Source organism: Gymnoscopelus braueri (genome assembly GCF_963280865.1).
Source record: "Gymnoscopelus braueri genome assembly, chromosome: 11".
Taxonomy (NCBI): domain Eukaryota; kingdom Metazoa; phylum Chordata; class Actinopteri; order Myctophiformes; family Myctophidae; genus Gymnoscopelus; species Gymnoscopelus braueri.
The window spans coordinates 22,108,044-22,126,503 of record NC_137613.1 but is presented as its reverse complement, the minus strand read 5'-3'; the positions used below and the strand labels follow the sequence as shown (position 1 = coordinate 22,126,503).

General features: G+C 40.0%; 2 protein-coding genes across 2 annotated transcripts; both read left to right on the top strand.

Moving 5' to 3' along the window:
• Window positions 1-890: 890 nt before the first annotated feature.
• ndufv1 (NADH:ubiquinone oxidoreductase core subunit V1) lies at window positions 891-9,974 on the top strand. Its single transcript, XM_080442478.1, has 11 exons — window positions 891-970; window positions 2,034-2,159; window positions 2,842-2,924; window positions 3,258-3,428; window positions 5,308-5,491; window positions 6,164-6,353; window positions 8,003-8,215; window positions 8,494-8,660; window positions 8,855-8,936; window positions 9,174-9,319; window positions 9,652-9,974. Exons 2-11 carry the CDS (start codon window positions 2,037-2,039, stop codon window positions 9,730-9,732), a joined length of 1,440 nt encoding a protein of 479 aa, XP_080298604.1. The 5' UTR covers window positions 891-970; window positions 2,034-2,036; the 3' UTR covers window positions 9,733-9,974.
• Window positions 9,975-12,328: 2,354 nt separating this feature from the next.
• LOC308094928 (uncharacterized protein) lies at window positions 12,329-18,381 on the top strand. Its single transcript, XM_080441754.1, has 6 exons — window positions 12,329-12,383; window positions 14,158-14,525; window positions 14,870-15,115; window positions 15,628-15,746; window positions 16,513-16,656; window positions 17,065-18,381. The coding sequence occupies exons 2-6, from the start codon at window positions 14,186-14,188 to the stop codon at window positions 17,677-17,679; spliced, it is 1,464 nt and encodes a 487-aa protein (XP_080297880.1). The 5' UTR covers window positions 12,329-12,383; window positions 14,158-14,185; the 3' UTR covers window positions 17,680-18,381.
• The last annotated feature ends 79 nt before the right edge of the window (window positions 18,382-18,460 follow it).

Sequence of the window (18,460 nt, the reverse complement as noted above, 5' to 3'; positions counted from 1 at the left end):
TCTAAAAATCCGATTGAAATTCTATACATTTCGTTCGGATTTTTTGACATTTCATACATTTGAAAACAGAGTATTTCTACAATGCAGTATTGATACTTTTACTTTAGTAGAAAATGTGAGTACTTTTCCACCACTGGTCTGGTGAATGATCAAGGGCTGTTATGTGTGGTTCTCTCAAGTTTGTGTAATCTAAAGAGTGCAACAGCGCACCCACGTGGTTATTTTCCGCAAATGTTTCTTCCCCATGGATGTCTGAAATTTAATTTAGTTATATTTATATTTAATGAATATATGAATTGTATTTTAATTATTCATTATTTAATTTATTTTTTGTTAATTAATTTATTAATTATATATACAGTATTGCCTCATAAAGGTATTTTGTAAGCGACACGGTTTGTTTGTTGACGATTGTCTGCATCCGGTTGGGCAGACGGACAGTCAGCTACTGTTTCCGTTCTACGTTTTGTAACGTTACCGCAGTGTTGCCATGTCTGCTTATTATACGCGACTTTTTTTGGGGCTTGTTTTTTAAGTGTAGTTAACTGGGCTTGCTTCCAATTTTTGTCGTTTAAACAATTGTTTAAACCCGGTTCTCAAACATTTGCATGCATGTCAAGGACTACCAAAATAAATGTATTTCTCTGCATTTCTCTCAAATATATTCCAAACATTTAACTTTTTCATTTCAAGATCTTATTCGCGACGCGATGTGAGCGTGTAGAGCGGCTATTTTCAAACCCGTTTTTTCAAATTTGTAAAAACAAATCTGTACATTGGCTTAATGGCTACATTTTCAAATAGCCAATGTACAGGTTTATAGTGCTCATGTAGGCTTGTTTTCATAGACCTGGCTGCTTATTTCTCTCGCAATATCTGGCATCAGTGACTATTAACTCGGGGCAGAGCTGAGGCAGACTGGCAGAGCCGCTGTAGAAGTAGAAGAAGAAGAAGTCAGAACTAATCGAAGGTAAGACTTTTGGGTGCAAATCAAAACATTCACTCGCAAAAGCAACACTATGAACTGGATGGTTTAGAACCGGTAGAAATGTCATGGACGCTTACATAATAATGTGATTTCTGTGTCTAATCCGTGGCTCTTGTGTGTTAGCCGCTAACTAGCGACGTTAGCATTTTGTGAGCATGGAGGTCATATCGGACTGTGTGTACTATTAGTTGTTGCTGTGCTGTTAAAAGTATGGTGACTACGGCCCTGCCAGACATGCCATATAATTTGCTTTTCATACTATAGTGTGTGATAATACAACACAACATGATCAAGTCAATAGCGAGCTTTGCTGACGTTTGCTGTGGACAGTGAAGTCATCTCTGACATAACAGCTGACATATGTAACGTAGGTTACTTGAAGCTTTCTGCAGTTTACTCCTGAGGTTATTCTGTCTCAAGTCACACCAAACAATGCTTTAAACATGCAATCGTTCCTTTAAAATATCCAGCATATATAGTTTGGTATTAAATTGTACATTTGGTGGATAGGCATGTTATGTAGACAGGGGCCAGGTCATTGTTGACCTGACATCCTGCAGTGTGTATAATGTACAGATTATTGATTTTTTTTGGGGGGATATTCTACTGTTAGACTGATTCATAGGTTCTTGATTTACCTATGATCCTAGATTTCTATTACTATGCATTTGATGTATTGCCTTGTGTTGTCCTTGCTTACTGTAAATTGCTCTGGATTAAAAGCGTCTATAAATGCCTAAATTGTACAGTACTTCTCAGTTGCAGTCGTTGTGTTATTATATTTTGTTTTGGTGTGGTGATAGCCTTGGATCAAGACTATCATAGATGCATTTCATCGAGTCTGACTTTCGCTTATGTGTCTTGCAAAAGTCAGACTCGATAAAATCACCAACATACAGTATATGTTGGTGACATTGCTGGAGTGGGTGGGGAGTGGGGACAGACGGAATGATTAAACAGACTCCTATTAAGATACAATATTGCTACTATTGCTAATCAAATCTGTGGCAACAGTTGTCATTGTATGTTCTTTGTCTTTTTGCAGAGGATGCTGTCCTTAACTCGGGCGCGTGCATCTCGGGCAGTTGTGAGCGCGGTGGTCCGCGTCCCAGCTGCTGTCAGTCAAGCCGGGGTGACTGCAATCACAAGATTCAACAGTACAGCAACTCAGGTACATGACTGAAAGTGTGTAACCCATACCAGTGGTTCTCAACCTTTTTTGAGCTATGAACCTGGGCCCCTAGCATACCTCCTCAAAGACCACCCCACCATCCCACAACAATTGATTTGTTTGTTTGTAAGATGGCATAACAGTCATTTTTATTGTATTAAAACATTTGTATTAATATTTAACATTACTGATCTTAACCCATTTAGACCTGAGGCCGATTCTAAAACGCTTTCTAAATCCTGACCTAATTTTCTGAAAAACTTCAAATATTTATTCAAAAATTACCTCAAATGGGGTTCCCGTCTTGAAAGGTATTGTTACAAATAGGTTTTCCCGCCTTAAATGGGTTAAAGCCAGATTTATTCTAAGTTGCATGCCAATGTCATGCACTGAAAATAGCTGATCTACAATATCACTGTGAGCTTGTAGATCTGCTATTTTAGGCCCATGACACCGTGCACAGCATATATAAAGCCCTTAAAAGTAATTTTATTTGAAGCTGCTACTTTTCTTTTTTCTTTTTTCCATATTTAAAACAACCACCTGTAATTATGTCATGGTCATGGACCACTGGATGAAAAACAGTGGTATAGCCTAGACAGTTTTCACTTAGTAATAAATCCACATTATGAATGATTCCAATAAATCTGACTCGTCTTCAAATTTTCTCTGTTTTCTGAAGGATGCACCCAAGAAGACAACATTTGGCCCTCTGGCAGACCAGGACAGGATTTTCACAAACCTTTATGGTCGTCATGACTGGAGGTAACACAGCTGATACATTTTCATGAGGTGTTTTCTTTTTGATCTAAAGTGTAATGTCTGTAATTGATGAAGCACAGGAAAAAAGAGTAAAGCCTCTATATTTGAAAAATGACAATAAATGGAGATCTCCCTATATCTTTAATATTGTACATTATTGTATAAAATTATATTACACTCATTGCATATATAGTAAAAGTTCCAAGCCCAAGTATGCACTCACCTCAGTAGAGAGGTACATTAAGACAAACATTTGAATATGTGACTTTGCGTCTTGGTCTGTCGCATGTTAATTGGCCAAGACATCCCTCTCATCCCCTCTCGTTTTTTTTTCAGGCTGAAGGGAGCAATGAAACGAGGAGACTGGTACAAGACCAAGGAGATCATGCTTAAGGGGGTGGACTGGATCCTCAACGAGATCAAGGGGTCTGGCCTCCGTGGCAGAGGCGGAGCTGGTTTTCCTACTGGCATGAAGTGGAGTTTCATGAACAAGCCCAGTGACGGCAGGTCAGCCATGAAAATGAATAAACACACATCAGGATGCTGTTATGCAATTATGGTGGTGGGTAGAGGTCACAAACGTAATATGCCCATATATGGAGATCTCATGCCCACATATGGGGATCTACATTTTAATCAATAATTTACAATACTAGACGAACGGCACCGGCCTACGGCCTACACGGAAACGATGCAAGTCGGGAACGATCCATGTTGGAATCAGTTTTAATTTCGAGAAAGGACGGCCCCGCCCCCATCTATTCATTTCAATGAAGTTGCTCACCAAGCGCATGAAGCCACAGAAGTACACTCTACCGGCATAGACACCAACGTTGGTGTCAATAGAGCACACTGTAACTTCAATAATGGTTGGAATAGCATGTCCTACCCAGTTATGCAATACCATTGTACCCATTGTCAGAGTACCCGTTGTACCTGTCTGTCTGTCCCTTTTATGGTCATAATATGGAGTTTTGTTACAGGCATGCCCAAATGTGGAGTCTAGGCCAGTAGTCCTATTGATGATATATATATTTTTTGGAGATCCGCTGATCCGGCGACTTGCCGCTCGGCACATCACTCTCTCGGCTCCTCTGCGATACGCACACCGATTTTATAGTCAGTCGGGCCTATATATAGGCTTACCCATAATTAGACATATTGGTCAGATCGGTGGTTCTGGACAACTGGATCTCCATACCTATATCTCTCTCTCTCTCTCTCTCTCTCTCTCTCTCGATAGATAGATAGATAGATAGATAGATAGATAGATATATTGGCGTATTGGTAGGATCAGCGGTTTTGGATAACCGCGTATCCGACCGACTCAACGCCGGGCACAGATGGTTCTCGAGATACGTGAACTACAGACGGACACACTGACAGAGATTTTGTGCATTTATTGTTGGATGACAGGCACAGACGACAACAAATTGTCAGCAGGGTGTACTGTGGTGCTGAACTCCTCATAGTGCAATCAATAGATAGGCTGTGGACAGATAAGTCACAATGGCTTAGCTTTGTTGAAACCTGGTAGGATGAATATATAGTTCTCTTTCCATTCTTTATATTCTCTGTTGTCAACTTAACTTTTCAGATTTTTTTGAGGATTTTTGGATGACTTTCTTTTAGCTAGCAGGTTGAGTGTTTTGCTGGCTTTGGGGCTTGGAGGGCCGTACTGGGTCCTGTGGGTTGCGGTGCAGCATACCTGCAAGCAGAGTGAGCAGTCATCATGCCTTAAAAGAAAACACTGTTTCTTTCCACATAAGAGAGACCTTGAACTTTGAGAGAGCTCATGTTTGTCTCAGTTCCAATAGAAGGAGTATGTTATTGCGTGGGTTTCCTCCCACACCAAAAGATATGCATGTACATACTTCTGCAATTGCCCTTGACCAAGGCACTGGCATTAAAGCTGGAGTTGGTCTCCATAACATTATGGATATGGTGTATTTCTGTCTGCACCTGCACATCTTTATTGCACACACAGTTCTATCAGTATGCCGTTATACCACACAAATCGTTATTAACTTTATAGCAATATAGTGTATATAGGCCGTCTGTCACAAGTTCTACTTCTTAAATTAGCCATTGATTATGTTCTGGCCCACCATCTACTGGCTTAAAGAAGATTGGCCCAAACGTCCTTGCCGTCCACTGAAGGACACAATGTGAATGCAGTTAACTACCTGGTAGGACTGACAAACCAGTATTAGAAGGTGGTATCCAAGGAAAGAATATGAAGAGTATTAATTGTGCAGTTCTAACACGCCAATGTTTTTAGTCATTTCCTTTGATGTCTTTGTATGAATTCAACTAGGGATGGAAATGAATGCTTGTGAATGCCAGTAGTGATTTATTTCCAACCCTTTTACTATCCGTTGTTCAGGCCTAAGTATTTGGTGGTGAATGCCGATGAGGGAGAGCCTGGCACCTGTAAGGACAGAGAGATCATGCGTAACGACCCTCACAAGCTGGTGGAGGGCTGCCTGGTTGCCGGCAGGGCCATGGGGGCCCGTGCTGCCTACATCTATATCAGAGGAGAGTTCTACAACGAGTCGTCCAACCTCCAAGTAAGAAAGGTTTACATACATGTTGTTGCTGTCGGGCCGAAACCTTGTATATCAAAATGGGACATGAAACAAGAACTTGTGTTCCAGTGGATCCAAGACACAAGCTCTTGTTAATATTTTTCATTCGTTAAATAATGTATTTGCAAAACCCACAGACAGACTTATGATGAAGTCGTCCCAAATAGGGCATTCATTTATGGAAGAAACATAAAATGATTAACTATGGAGATACAAGATTTCTACCCTACAGTGAGGATATTGGATTTAGGTAGAAGGTTACATATACCCTACGTCTCTAATGAGGTTCAGATTCTGGATAAATATATAGTCGGGGGACAGAAGAAATGCGAAATGCCAACTGAGTTTCATAGACCGACATTTTGACCTTCCTTCCTGAGTTGGCTTTCTAGCACTTAACTTTCCATATAAGTTGTGAGTTTATCTTGCAATAGTGAAATGGCAAAGGCAGTGGAACAAGGAAGACCAGTATTTGTCAAAAATATGTTTTGTAAGATTGATTTACAAAGAAGAGAGGAGCTTATGAGGATAAGATGATGTCAGTCCTAAATTTGGACTCGAAGGTTGGGACTTTCAAGTTACCATTTTATCACAGTCATACTGTAGCCATACTGTATTTTTTTTTTTTACTTTTTGCCCCTCTTCTTTCCTTAGGTTGCTGTCAATGAGGCCTATGCTGCTGGGCTGATTGGCAGGAACGCCTGCGGCTCTGGCTATGACTACGATGTATTTGTGGTGCGTGGTGCCGGAGCCTACATCTGCGGAGAGGAGACTGCTCTCATCGAGTCCTTGGAGGGCAAGCAGGGAAAGCCCCGCCTGAAGCCCCCATTTCCTGCTGACGTGGGTGAGTTCATGGGAGGTTGAGCAAAGTTGATAGACTTTTTTTTTATTCGGTTTATTATAACTGTCCCTGCTGAGAAGAACATTACTATTATTAAGCTACAATCATTGGTATTGTGAGTCCCTATTTAATAATGAATATAATAGTACACAAACAGGAGGGTGATAATTGTCATCCTACGGGCTGGGGCGGCACCTGTTGGCAGCGAGTGTTGGGCGGGAAGAGTAGGCTCCTTAATGGCAGGTGAGTCAGTAGGATACAACAGAAGTGACAACACAGAAATGTGTATGGGGAGAAATCAATTGGCATAACGACTAAATTGGGGAGAAAGGGGGGTAAAATAAATTAATAATAATAAATATGTTTTCAGTACATTAAATGTAACTTTTAAAATACAGGTATTTTTGTCAGTAAATTTGCACATAATGTGCATGAAATTTGTCCTCTGCATTTAACCCATCTGAACTATTAGGAGCTGTGGCCATTGTTATTATAGTATAGGGGAGCAGTTAGGGGTTAAGTATTTTGCTCAAAGACACTTCAAAACATAGACCAAGGTCAGCGGGCGAACCGGGAACCTTCTGATACCTAGACATCTGATACTTAGACAGCCTCTCTACCCAACTATTTCAACTACTATGTAGGAGCCAAAATGTATATTTTGTTTGATCTTATTTTTGTTTGTTTTGTCCCACTTCCTATAGTAATTGAGTGATTAGCGCCTGCTGTGTGTCTGCTCATTACCTTTAGTTTATTTCAGCTGTGTGTCTCAGGCTGCTGGGCATTCAGTGAGAGAATGGGGGTGAGCTAGGCTCAATATTTTCTGTTAACCGTTTTATACGTTTAGGGCGTTTGGAGTTTTTGTCTTCAGTTTCATTCACCTAATCTTCAGTACAACATTTTTTAAACATTATTATTTTGTATTAATAAATCGCCTTAACAGCAATATGTTTTCTGGTTTTGTTTGGAAACGCGTCACACAGTTCCTGCCGAAGCTCAGCCTCATAGCACCTACTTCTAAAGGGTTTCGAATATTGGGAAGAAGTAGTCACTAGCTACATACTACTTCAACTATGGACGCCCAAAAAACAGTTCAGATTTAAGGTAGCATCAGTCTATAAATATAGCTAATATTATCACATTGAGATGCAGATAACAATTAATGCCACTCATTTTGAGTCCTTCCTCAATGCTTGTATGGATAAGGGGTGGTTGTTCCACCAAGGAACTAGCAATGAGTCAGGTTCTACTGATCAAGAAGAAATTTGCTATGCCGCCTTAAGTCTTGCCACTGACAAATTTTAATGTACACATGCACAGTTAACCCAAGTTACAGATGAAAGAGTGGTCTGTAGGAGAGTGGTAATAAATGGGAAGGAAAATGAGAACTGCTCCTCGTTCCATTGTTTGTATGTTGGATTTGTAATTGATATTATAAAGATAATACCAAACATCGCAACCATTGTTGCCAGCTGTCCCTTTCACCTCACCTCTCTCACCTCACATTTAGAAAACCACTGTATTAATTCAAACAGGAGAGAAAGTCACTTTGAAATGAGAAAGTCACTTTGAAATACAGCACAATCACTATTGCCATTTCAATCTTTGTGCCTACATCTAATAATAACCCCTGCCATGTTTCTGTATTAAAGGTGTTTTTGGTTGCCCAACAACTGTTGCCAATGTGGAAACCGTTGCCGTGGCACCGACCATTTGTCGTCGCGGAGGCTCATGGTTCCTGGGCTTTGGCAGAGAAAGGAACTCTGGCACAAAACTCTTCAACATCTCTGGCCACGTTAACCACCCCTGCACAGTGGAGGAGGAGATGTCTGTCCCTTTGAAAGACCTCATCGAGAGGCATTGCGGTACATAAAATGTTACAATGGCTGTGTTGAGGTTGATGCAATCTAACATGGCATTACTGGAAGAAACCAGCTTCAGAAATTCATGTTGTGTTGAAATCACTTGTGTTTTTGAAAATGCTATAGATACTAATATATTGCATGTACATTTCCAAAGCCTGGTTGACAACAGCTAGTGGACATGTAATACCATCCTCCTCTTTAGCAAACCAAATATCAGCTGAATAGAAAATGTAAATTTGGTTGTTTACCTTTGGTTAAAATGTATGTTACTGTCTCAGGTGGAGTGCGTGGCGGCTGGGACAACCTGCTGTGTGTGATCCCGGGTGGATCTTCCACACCCCTTATTCCTAAGAATGTGTGTGAAGACGTGCTGATGGACTTTGATGGCCTCCTACAAGCCCAGACCGGCCTGGGCACAGCTGCTCTCATTGTCATGGACAAATCTGTGAGTTTGTCACCCGTAGACAATCATGCTACATTAAATGATATCCTGTTGAAAGTATGTGTTTATGTTACTGAGTGTAGAGATGTTCTGCACCCACACCCCCAAGCCAAATTCATGTACAGCTATTAAACATTTTTACCTGCTCCTTCCAATTGGTACATATTTACAGCAGTATGACCGCTTTGTCATTGCAGACGGACATTATCAAAGCTATTGCACGCCTGATTGAGTTCTACAAACATGAGAGCTGTGGACAGTGCACACCCTGCAGGGAGGGTAAGGAGTCATTGTGCTATTTCCTCTCAACAGTTATGCAGCGGTATTGCAATATTTTAGATTTGGTTTTATATTCATCCCCGTTTAGTTGCTGCTATACAAATACAGAGGAGTCTGGATTTTGCATAATTGTGATGGCTGGTTGTTATCATGTTTGGTATCCTAATACCAACAGATTAATGGGGACGGGACACTGACAAATCTCAAAATGTCTCTCTTTCTGTTGACCGTTTACAGGAGTGGACTGGATGAACAACATGATGTGGCGTTTTGTGAAGGGCGACGCGCGGCCGGCAGAGATCGACATGATCTGGGAGATCAGTAAGCAGATCGAAGGCCACACTATCTGTGCCCTGGGCGACGGCGCTGCATGGCCCGTGCAAGTAAGTACAGTTTCCATGGACACTAGTTTTGCTGAAGCAAACGATAAAAATATTGTGGCCCAGGCCATGCATGACTTAGTTGTGCGACCCTCGCCAGAATAATGGACTCCCTCAGCTACAGAGAAAGCAGGCTAACTGTTTATGATACATTAATGAAAAACGTGCTTCAATATAAAACATGAACATGCAGACTAATACCAAAAAAGGCCAACTTTCACACACTGGCATAGGGGAAATTACTACTTAAAAGATGACACTAAATCAAAAGGCTATGGACAAAATAATTATTTTAAGCTTGGAGCTCTCATTTCACTCTTTATTTTCCTCTCCAGGGATTGATCAGGCACTTCAGACCTGTGATGGAAAGCCGAATTGCTGACTTCCAGGCGCAGAAACAACAGGCTCGGGCTTAAATGCGTTATTTCGCCACCCCCTGGCCTTGTTCTTAAGCCTCATGACCTTATACACCCCAGTAATTATTTAAAACACGAAGCATTGTGTGACACCTCATCGTGACGTTTTGTGCTCCTGTATCTGCCTTGTCTGAACTCACAAATAAAGTTCTATGAACCTTACCTTAGGTTTAGATTTCACCTGTTGTACATACATTGTGTTAATACTCTCAAATGATGATTAAAACGACCCTTCATCTTGAGCTACTGGCATTTGCTTCCTTTTGTTGAAGTATGGTTAAAGTTTGGATTCTTCTTTGTTATTCTCTTTGTGATCTATTTGACTATAACATTATATCATATGTATATAATATACTTAATATATTTTTAGGCTGTAATTGTTTTGGTTTGTTTAAAAAACTATGGTCAATAAAATAACATAACAGAACAGTAAAATAAACTTACTGTACTTTATCAAAGACATTTGTATTTTCACCAACAGTGGGTTGAGCTTGAAGCCTACAAGTAGTCTATGGGTTTTAGAATGTGTCGGAAGATTGTACTGAAAATATGTAGATTAATCGTTCAACTCAGCAGTGGAAGAAGTATGCATTAATTACATTACCACTGTGTAAAAAATACTTTGGCCTCATTGATACACAATCTTAAGAGAAAGTACAAAAGTATTGGCATCAAAACATAAGTAGCAAAAGTACAAATAGGCTATCACGAAGAATGCCTATTTATGAATAATATTGTATGTGTTCATTAGCCTATATATTGTGGCTGGTTAAAAATGTGTTATCTATAAAGATAACCAGCTTGGAATGCGAGGAGTAGGCCTAGTCATAGGATATACAGTAGATAGGCTGCAGCTGTGGTGGTGTAGCCTATATGACACTCTTTGTTCTATAGCTTGAGAACTGAAATAAGGGAGGGTTGTCTTTTGCTTTTTTCCGGGCAATCTTGCATGGTTTTATAGTCCATGCAAAAGCCTTTTCCCATTCTGGTGAAATGCGCCGTTGCTGGATGCCGGCTCCTGTCCCGCTGGCTGATTTTCAACTCTGCTGTCTCCCGGCCTCACCCATGATGGATGGTCTCACCAGGGTAGTAGCTGTCCAGATTGAGGCAAGTAATCTCGGGATTACAGAAAGCAAAGGCATTAGTAGGCCTATGCGATAGACAGAGATTCCGTTTTCCCCCTTTCATTTTACATAATGCTTTATTTTCAGCTATGAGGGCCAGCAAAAGTGCTTTTAAATTCAAAGAAAGTCAGACTGGAGCAACTAATTTGCCCATGTCACTTAGATCAATTTCTTTTAATAAGACTTCTTTGCTGGTACACCTTACATCTAGCTGTTCCTTCTTCTGATTGTAGGCTATTTATTTAGTTATCTATTTTATTTTTAAGATTATTCTATATTGGCATCATGTATAGAATCGGGGGCAATTGTAACAAAGTGACCGGGGTCAATTGTAACAATGTGTTTTCAATGCAAGCAGATTTTTTGTCTTGGATTTCATACTTTTATGTTAGTAAATGAACATTTTTCACTAAATGTCACTACATTTCAAAGTAAAAATAAATTTAAATAAAAAATAGACATACATTTGAAAAACAAAATTGAAAAATAAAATCATTCGAATAAAAATACAAAATAATTGTAATTATGTATATAAAACATTCGTTTTGTTAAATTATAAAAAATACATATTACTTAGTGATGTACTTTTATTTGAGATCAAGTGTATTAATATGACTTATTTTTACAGTGTTACAATTGCCCCCAACTACTGTTACAACTGCCCCCGTCATGGGGGCAATTGTAACACTGTGACTTATTGCGTTCAAATTAATATTTTAGTCTGGTCCTTATTAGTGAAAGCTTAAAATTTGTATTATTAATTAGGGCACATATATATGTTTCTTATAGCAAAAGATGACTAGGATATTTCAAGTAGTCTGTGAATTATGAAGGCAAATACAAAAAGTGTTACTTTTGTCCCTGGTCTTCCCTACTGTACGTAGTACAATTTTGAGGTATTTTTTACTTTACTGGAGTATGTCCAATTTTCTGTACTTTTACTTCTACTCCACATCTCAGGGGCGAATATCGTACTTTTACTCCACTACAATTATTTGAAAACTTAGTTACTTTGTAGATTTTAATTATTATTACAAAACATGCATTACCCACTCTTCAGCCTGGTATACATTTCGGCCATTTGAAAATAGAAAGTTCACAATGCTTCGCCATGCGAAGCATTGTGAGCTTGTAGATTTGATATTTTCTTATACATTTGAAAACTTGTGAAATGAGACATTCTGCAATCTGCATAATGAATGAGTAGCCTACTTTCTACTTTTGGTACTTTAAGTACATTTTGATACCAATACTTTTGCACTTTTACTCAAATACATTTTGAATTCCAGACTTTTACTTGTAAAAGTATTTTTACATTGCAGTATACTTTTACCTAAGAAAAACATGTGAGTACATTTTCCACCACTGGTTCTTCTTCTGGACTGCCTGTTTAAAACCGACAGCAAAATTCCCGCCCGGGTGACCATTCATAAACATAAACGAATGCACCCAATCTTTCCTGGGTCACGTGACTCGGGTGAAACGTCGACAGCGGCTTCCTCCAGTGGATGGATGCCTCAATAAATGGTAAGCAACTGATGATGTGTTTTGGAATTGATTACATTATTTCATGTGATTTGTAGCTCAAAATGCGTGTGATTTATTGCACTGCAACCTAAAAATTAGCACAATGCATTATAATATATGCTGTTTATTTATGTTTTTGCAACTGTAGAACCCAGAATAATGTCACGGTAGCTCATGGGCCAGATCCACTTCTTTGTGGAGTGTGGACCAGCGTTGCCATGTCGGCTTATTATAAGCGAGTTTGGGTTTCTTTTTATGTAAAGTTGCTTGTAAAAATTGGTAGTTGCGGGTTGCGTTTTTTTTTGGGCTTGTTTCTAAAGTGTACTTGCTTATTTAGGCTTGCTTCCAAATATTTTAATTATTATTTAAACCTCAAATTGTCAAATATTTCCATGGAAATGTTTTGTGCCACAGGGAGCATTTGTGTTAGAATGTTTCAAAAAATAATAATTTAAAATATAGCAGATCTACAAGCTCACAAAGTGTCGCATCACGACACATTCACATTCGCAACGAATGTGAATATAGGTTTAAAGTGCTCATGTGGCCTAAGTTGGTTCTTTTGGGCTTGTTTTCTTAGACCTGGTTGGTTGCTTATTTCTCTCACACAATCTGGCAACACTGGTGTGGACTTTTTTTTTTTTTTTTTTCATTCTATGGAGCTAACAGTTAGCCATTATGTAATTGTAACAGTACAAAACGTTATTGGTTAATTGAACCCTTATATATTTACGTTTACATACTTATAATTTGTTGTTGCCATGAATTAATAATAATAAAAATGAACCTATGATTATGTAATAGCCTAGTATTTTTACTAGCCTAAATAGCTATCATATCCTAATGATCGTATGCGGGACAACGTTACATTAGATAGAGCAGTGGTTCTCAACCTTTTCAGACCGTGACCCCCCAAAATAATCATATTTGAACTGGGGTCGTCCTCGTCCCTCACCCGGATAAGCACTTGGAATAATAGGAGTTGAGGCATTACATTTAGTTTGACCAGGTTCCACAGATAAATATTGTGAAAATAGCAGATCTACAAGCTCACTTGTAGATCTGCTATTTTCAATGTTTTGTTTTGCCACTTTCTTATATTATTTGACAATTTGGCCAATGTTTGACTAGTTTTTACTTTTTACAGTATAGTTTGTTGATTACTTTTGATGCAGTAATGGTCTTTTTTCTTTTCTTTCTTTTTGTTGTTGAGGTATTACAAAAGTCTTTACGTCCTTAAATTGTCACTTCACTGTCATCTGGGGACTCCCCCAAAATCATGTGGGGACCCCCCTGGGGGTCCTGACCCACAGGTTGAGAACCACTGAGCTAGAGAGACCTGTGTTGATCCCAAGGTTATCAATAGCAGCACCGCAGTAGGCATGAAACATAGATACAGGGAGGGACACAAAAAAGTACAACAATAATTAAAAATAAGAAAATGTCAAGTTTAGCCTGGCTTGCATGACTGACAATAGCAATGATGTATGAACCAAATAAATATCAATTTAAGATAGGCTAGGCTTAAGTATCATGTAATAGTAGATTTAAAATATAGGCATAAGTATCATGTACAATCTATAATCACCAGTAATATGGGCATATAGTGGATATACTGTATTATGTACAGATGAGCAACAGTGGATTGGCTGTACAGTGTCAGCCAGATACACAGCCTTTTTGTTCTGCAAGTAATTTATGGACAGTGGACACATTACCTTATTAGCAGAAGAAAACCTTTGTTCATAGCCTGCATTGTTTTCTTAAATTACAGCTCTCTTCTCTGTTGAGCCATCCCTGATATGACCAGCATGGAACTGCTGGAGATCGAGCAAGTTGTTGTTGGGAGTGATGTCCAACAAAAGATGTCCACCTCACCAGACACTACGCCAGTAACGTTATTTAACGTCAAGTCGGAGCCTGTGATGGCAGAATACAACGTTAAGTTGGAGCCTCTGATGCAAGGATATGACATTATGTTGGAGCCTGTCACACCAGAATATAGCGTTGCGACGGACCCGGTGACACCAGAATATAGAGTTATGACGGACCCGGTGACACTAGAATATAATGTTATGACGGACCCGGTGATGCCAGTATATGACGTTAAGTCGGAGCCTGTGACTCCTGCCCAGCAGACATGTAAGCACTCACTCACCTAGCAGCATGTACATATTGTATGTACATTTTTGTTTCAGGATTACAACTCCTGCTTTTGAACAGAATTGGCTTGAAACAATACAGGGGGGCGAGTTAAATGATGTGAAATGCGAATACAGTTCTGCCCCTTTTCCTTGACCGTGTCAGTGGAATTGCATTGCTAGGGATTGTAGGGAACAACTTAGATTATTTCCTGTTAGCTACTGATATCGCAAACATTGCAACAGGAAATAAACGTGGACCCAATTAGAATGGTTATGTTGTCTAGTGTGAAAATGTCTATTAGTTGTAATAAGCTATATGCATGTGTATTATTTTGTTCACAGATCCACATGATAGTCTGCAGTGCCTCCAGTGTTTCATCACCTTCAGTGACCCCAAGGCATGGGAGAGACACATGAAAAAGGACCACAAGGAAGAGTACAAGCTACATCTACTACAACAGGAGCCTGTGACACCAGAATATGATGTTATGACGGACCCGGTGACCCCAGAATATAACGTTGTGTCTGAGCCTGTGAAGCCAGTATGTAACGATAAGTCAAAGCCTGTGACTCCTGCTCAGCAGACCTGTAAGCACTCACCTAGCACTATGTACATAGTACCTTTTTCTTTCAGGATTACAACTCCTGCTTTTGAATAGTAATGGCTTGAAACAATACAGGGGGCGAGTTAAATGTTGTGAAATGCAGATGCATTAGTCCAGCAACCTGCTGCCCCATTTCCTTTTCCTTGACCTTGACAGTGGTATTGCATAGCTAGGAAACAACTTTGGACCACATTTATTTCCTGAGACCTGTTGTGTCCCTCGCAGAAAACCTGTCCGTCCCCTTAAGATTGGCTTAGCTGGCGACGAGACCTAGCACCGAACACAGACGAGAAAGTGACAGGCACCGATCAGAAAATCAAGGAACCTAAAGAAGGAGCAGAAGAGGAAGGAAATTTCCTGTCCGCTGCTAATATCACAAACACTGCAACAGGAAATAAATGTGGACCCATTTAGAATGTTTATGTTGTCTAGTGTGAAAATGTCTATTAGTTTCCATGCGCTACAGTATATCTGTGTGTATTATTTTGTTCACAGATCCACATGATAGTAGTCTGCAGTGCTTCCAGTGTTTCATCACCTTCAGTGACACCAAGGCGAGGGAGAGACACATGAAAAAGAGCCACAAAGAAGAGTACAAGCTGTTTCTACAAAAGGTGTGGAAATGGAAAATATAAAAAAACTAGAGGTTAATACACCCAGTGAAGCACATACCGTATCCCCATCAGGAAGTGTGGCCAGTCTATTTGGGCAAGTTAAATATTTCAATCACACAATATAACTATGTGATTACAATTTAAAAACTAATTAGAAACACAGCTCGTGGCCTGGGCCGCAGCGTGGCGGTCCAGGCACCCTAGGCTGCAATGCCAGACTGACAGTGTGTCGCGAATTCGAGTCTCGATCCCAACGACCTTTGCTGCGTGTCACTCCCCATCTCTCTCCCCATTTCCTGTCAGTCTACTGTTCTATAAATAAAGGCATAAAAGCCCCAAAAACTAATCTTTAAAAAAAGACACGCAGCTTGTGGCCAAAATGCAGCCATCCTCAGGGTTTTGAGGGTCAAACCCCTGAGGAAGACTATCCTATCAAAACGTTGGTTTCCTGTATATTTTAGATAGATACGTTTTTGCATCGTGGCTACGAGCTGTGCAGCCTCCTTCTTAATATTTGTATCTACAGTGGGCAGCATCTCCTCAATGCTGGTGTGCGCAAGTCTATTACTTTGACCAACATACAAGTCAGAAGAAAAGAAACGGAAGCAAACTTATAAAATCATTAGGATATAGTGATGTGATGTCTTTAAGCTTAAGCCTAATTTATACTTGGTGCACGATGGTGTCGCTCAAGCAAGTGCGATGAAGTATAAATTAAAGTTCAGTTTCCTTATTTAAAGTTTGTGTTTTCCTTTCCTTTCTACAGACTGATACAGTGTTCACATGCTATGCGTGTGACCGGAGGTTTTCAACGTCTGACAAGCTGTCTGAGCACTCGGCCTCTCACCGTACAGAAGATAAACCATTTCGCTGTTCCTACTGCCAGTCAACCTTCCATACCTTCTCCGAGGTGAGAGCACAACGCTGCCACACAAAGCCAATTAGCTTTGATTAATTGCATGAGTTGACAGACTGAGGAAAGATCATTTCAGAGTTGATCTAAAAATGTGGTTTGTACACAATTGAATAGTATTGTGTTTGTGTTTGTAGGAAGATTTTTGTATGTATGAAATCTAAATTATATGAAAATCTGAATCCAATTATTTAACATTACAAAATGTAGACATATTTTTAATCCCAGTCATAAAATGCACTTTGTTATAGCACACCTGGGTTATTCTGAAAGGAAAGATGAAAGGCTTTCTTTGAGATTGAGGCTTTGATTGAGATTGAGTCTGCTAAAAATATATGTGACATTGACAGTCACCCTCTCTGGTTCCTTGTGTCATATGTTTGTGTCTTTCCGTGTCATCTAAAGGTGATGTCACACCGGCGACTGGAATGCAGACTGCGGCAGTATGTCTGCCAAGACTGTAACATGGTATTCCGCAGTATTACTGGGCGTCGCAGACACCGCACCACAATGCACCTACAGAAGGTGGAGGAAGGCAAGGCCTACCGTTGCTGCAAATGCAACATTAGGTTCCTGACGGAGAAAGCACTTGTGCAGCATCAGGAGAACTTCGCTGACGATGAGACCTGTTGTGTCCCTCGCAGAAAACGTGGCCGGCCCCCTAAGATTGGCTTGGCTGGAGACAAGACCGGTCACATCAATCCCCCGCCCAGAAAACGCGGCCGCCCACCTAAGAACACAGACGAGAAAGTGACGGGCACCGATCAGAAAATCAAGGAACCTAAAGAAGGAGCAGATGAGGAAGGAAATAGAGCAACGCAATGTGAGCTCCCTTCTGAGGAGCAGCAGAAGCAAGAAGAGCTCGAGATCCCATGTCCCGAGGATGATTGTGATGACGTGTTCCCATCTGTTGCAGCCCTCCGGGACCATAGGAAGGAGAGACATGGGCCTTCCCCTCACCCTCGCAAGGCTCACCTGTTTATGGATCAAAGCACACATGGTCAAGGCTCACAGCTTTGAGTGACACCACTGCCCCACCTGTGGAAAGAGTTTTGTCCATCAGAGCAAACAAACTACAGTACATGCTTACTCACCAGAAGACCAAGGAAGAAAAAAGACTGTTTCAAGAACTTCTTCAAAGTTAAAGAAATGTCAGTCAAGTATTAATGTTGGTATAGGTGGGATTTAATGCAGGGACTTGAGTGAGGGGTTTTGAATTATGCAGCTCACCTGACTGAATCAGTATTTTGGTCCTGGAAAGTTACAAAATAATATTGGTGTATTTAAAATTATGATTTGCAAAATCATGAGAGCTTTAGGGCATGGCTCCTGTTTGCTTTCCATATTACATCTAAGCTCCTTTGCCTTTTTATATTATTTGCAGAGAACTGACGGCTGTGCCCTCAAGTGAGGGAGTGTTTTGCATTAAACTGTACTGTTTTGTTTAATGAATTAGGGAGATGGAGGTTTAAAGTGTACCATTTTACATATTACCTACAGTAGGTGGTCATAACACTTACTATATCCAAAATAAATCACTGATAAGAATGGATTAAATTCTGCACTGCAGAATTTCATTTGTATAACCTGAGAATCTTAATTATTTCCTTCCAAAAATGAAAATGGTTGCATTAAAATTAAACTGGTCGAATTCATCATAAACTTGTCAAAATTTTCTTTATAATCATTTGTTTTGTTTTCCTAACTTTGAGACTATTAAATGTGTTGGCTGAGTAAAACACTTGCCATGGATGATGTACACAGATATGATTACAATGTTGCTCTTATGGGTGTTTATTTA

Excerpts from the sequence above, each read along its gene's own strand:
- ndufv1 (XM_080442478.1), top strand. The coding sequence starts at position 2,037 with ATGCTGTCCTTAACTCGGGCGCGTGCATCTCGGGCAGTTGTGAGCGCG. Across the intron at positions 2,160-2,841 it reads TCAACAGTACAGCAACTCAG|GATGCACCCAAGAAGACAAC; the intron begins GTACATGACTGA and ends TGTTTTCTGAAG. Across the intron at positions 3,429-5,307 it reads AACAAGCCCAGTGACGGCAG|GCCTAAGTATTTGGTGGTGA; the intron begins GTCAGCCATGAA and ends TCCGTTGTTCAG.
- LOC308094928 (XM_080441754.1), top strand. The coding sequence starts at position 14,186 with ATGACCAGCATGGAACTGCTGGAGATCGAGCAAGTTGTTGTTGGGAGT. Across the intron at positions 14,526-14,869 it reads GACTCCTGCCCAGCAGACAT|ATCCACATGATAGTCTGCAG; the intron begins GTAAGCACTCAC and ends TTTTGTTCACAG. Across the intron at positions 15,116-15,627 it reads GACTCCTGCTCAGCAGACCT|ATCCACATGATAGTAGTCTG; the intron begins GTAAGCACTCAC and ends TTTTGTTCACAG.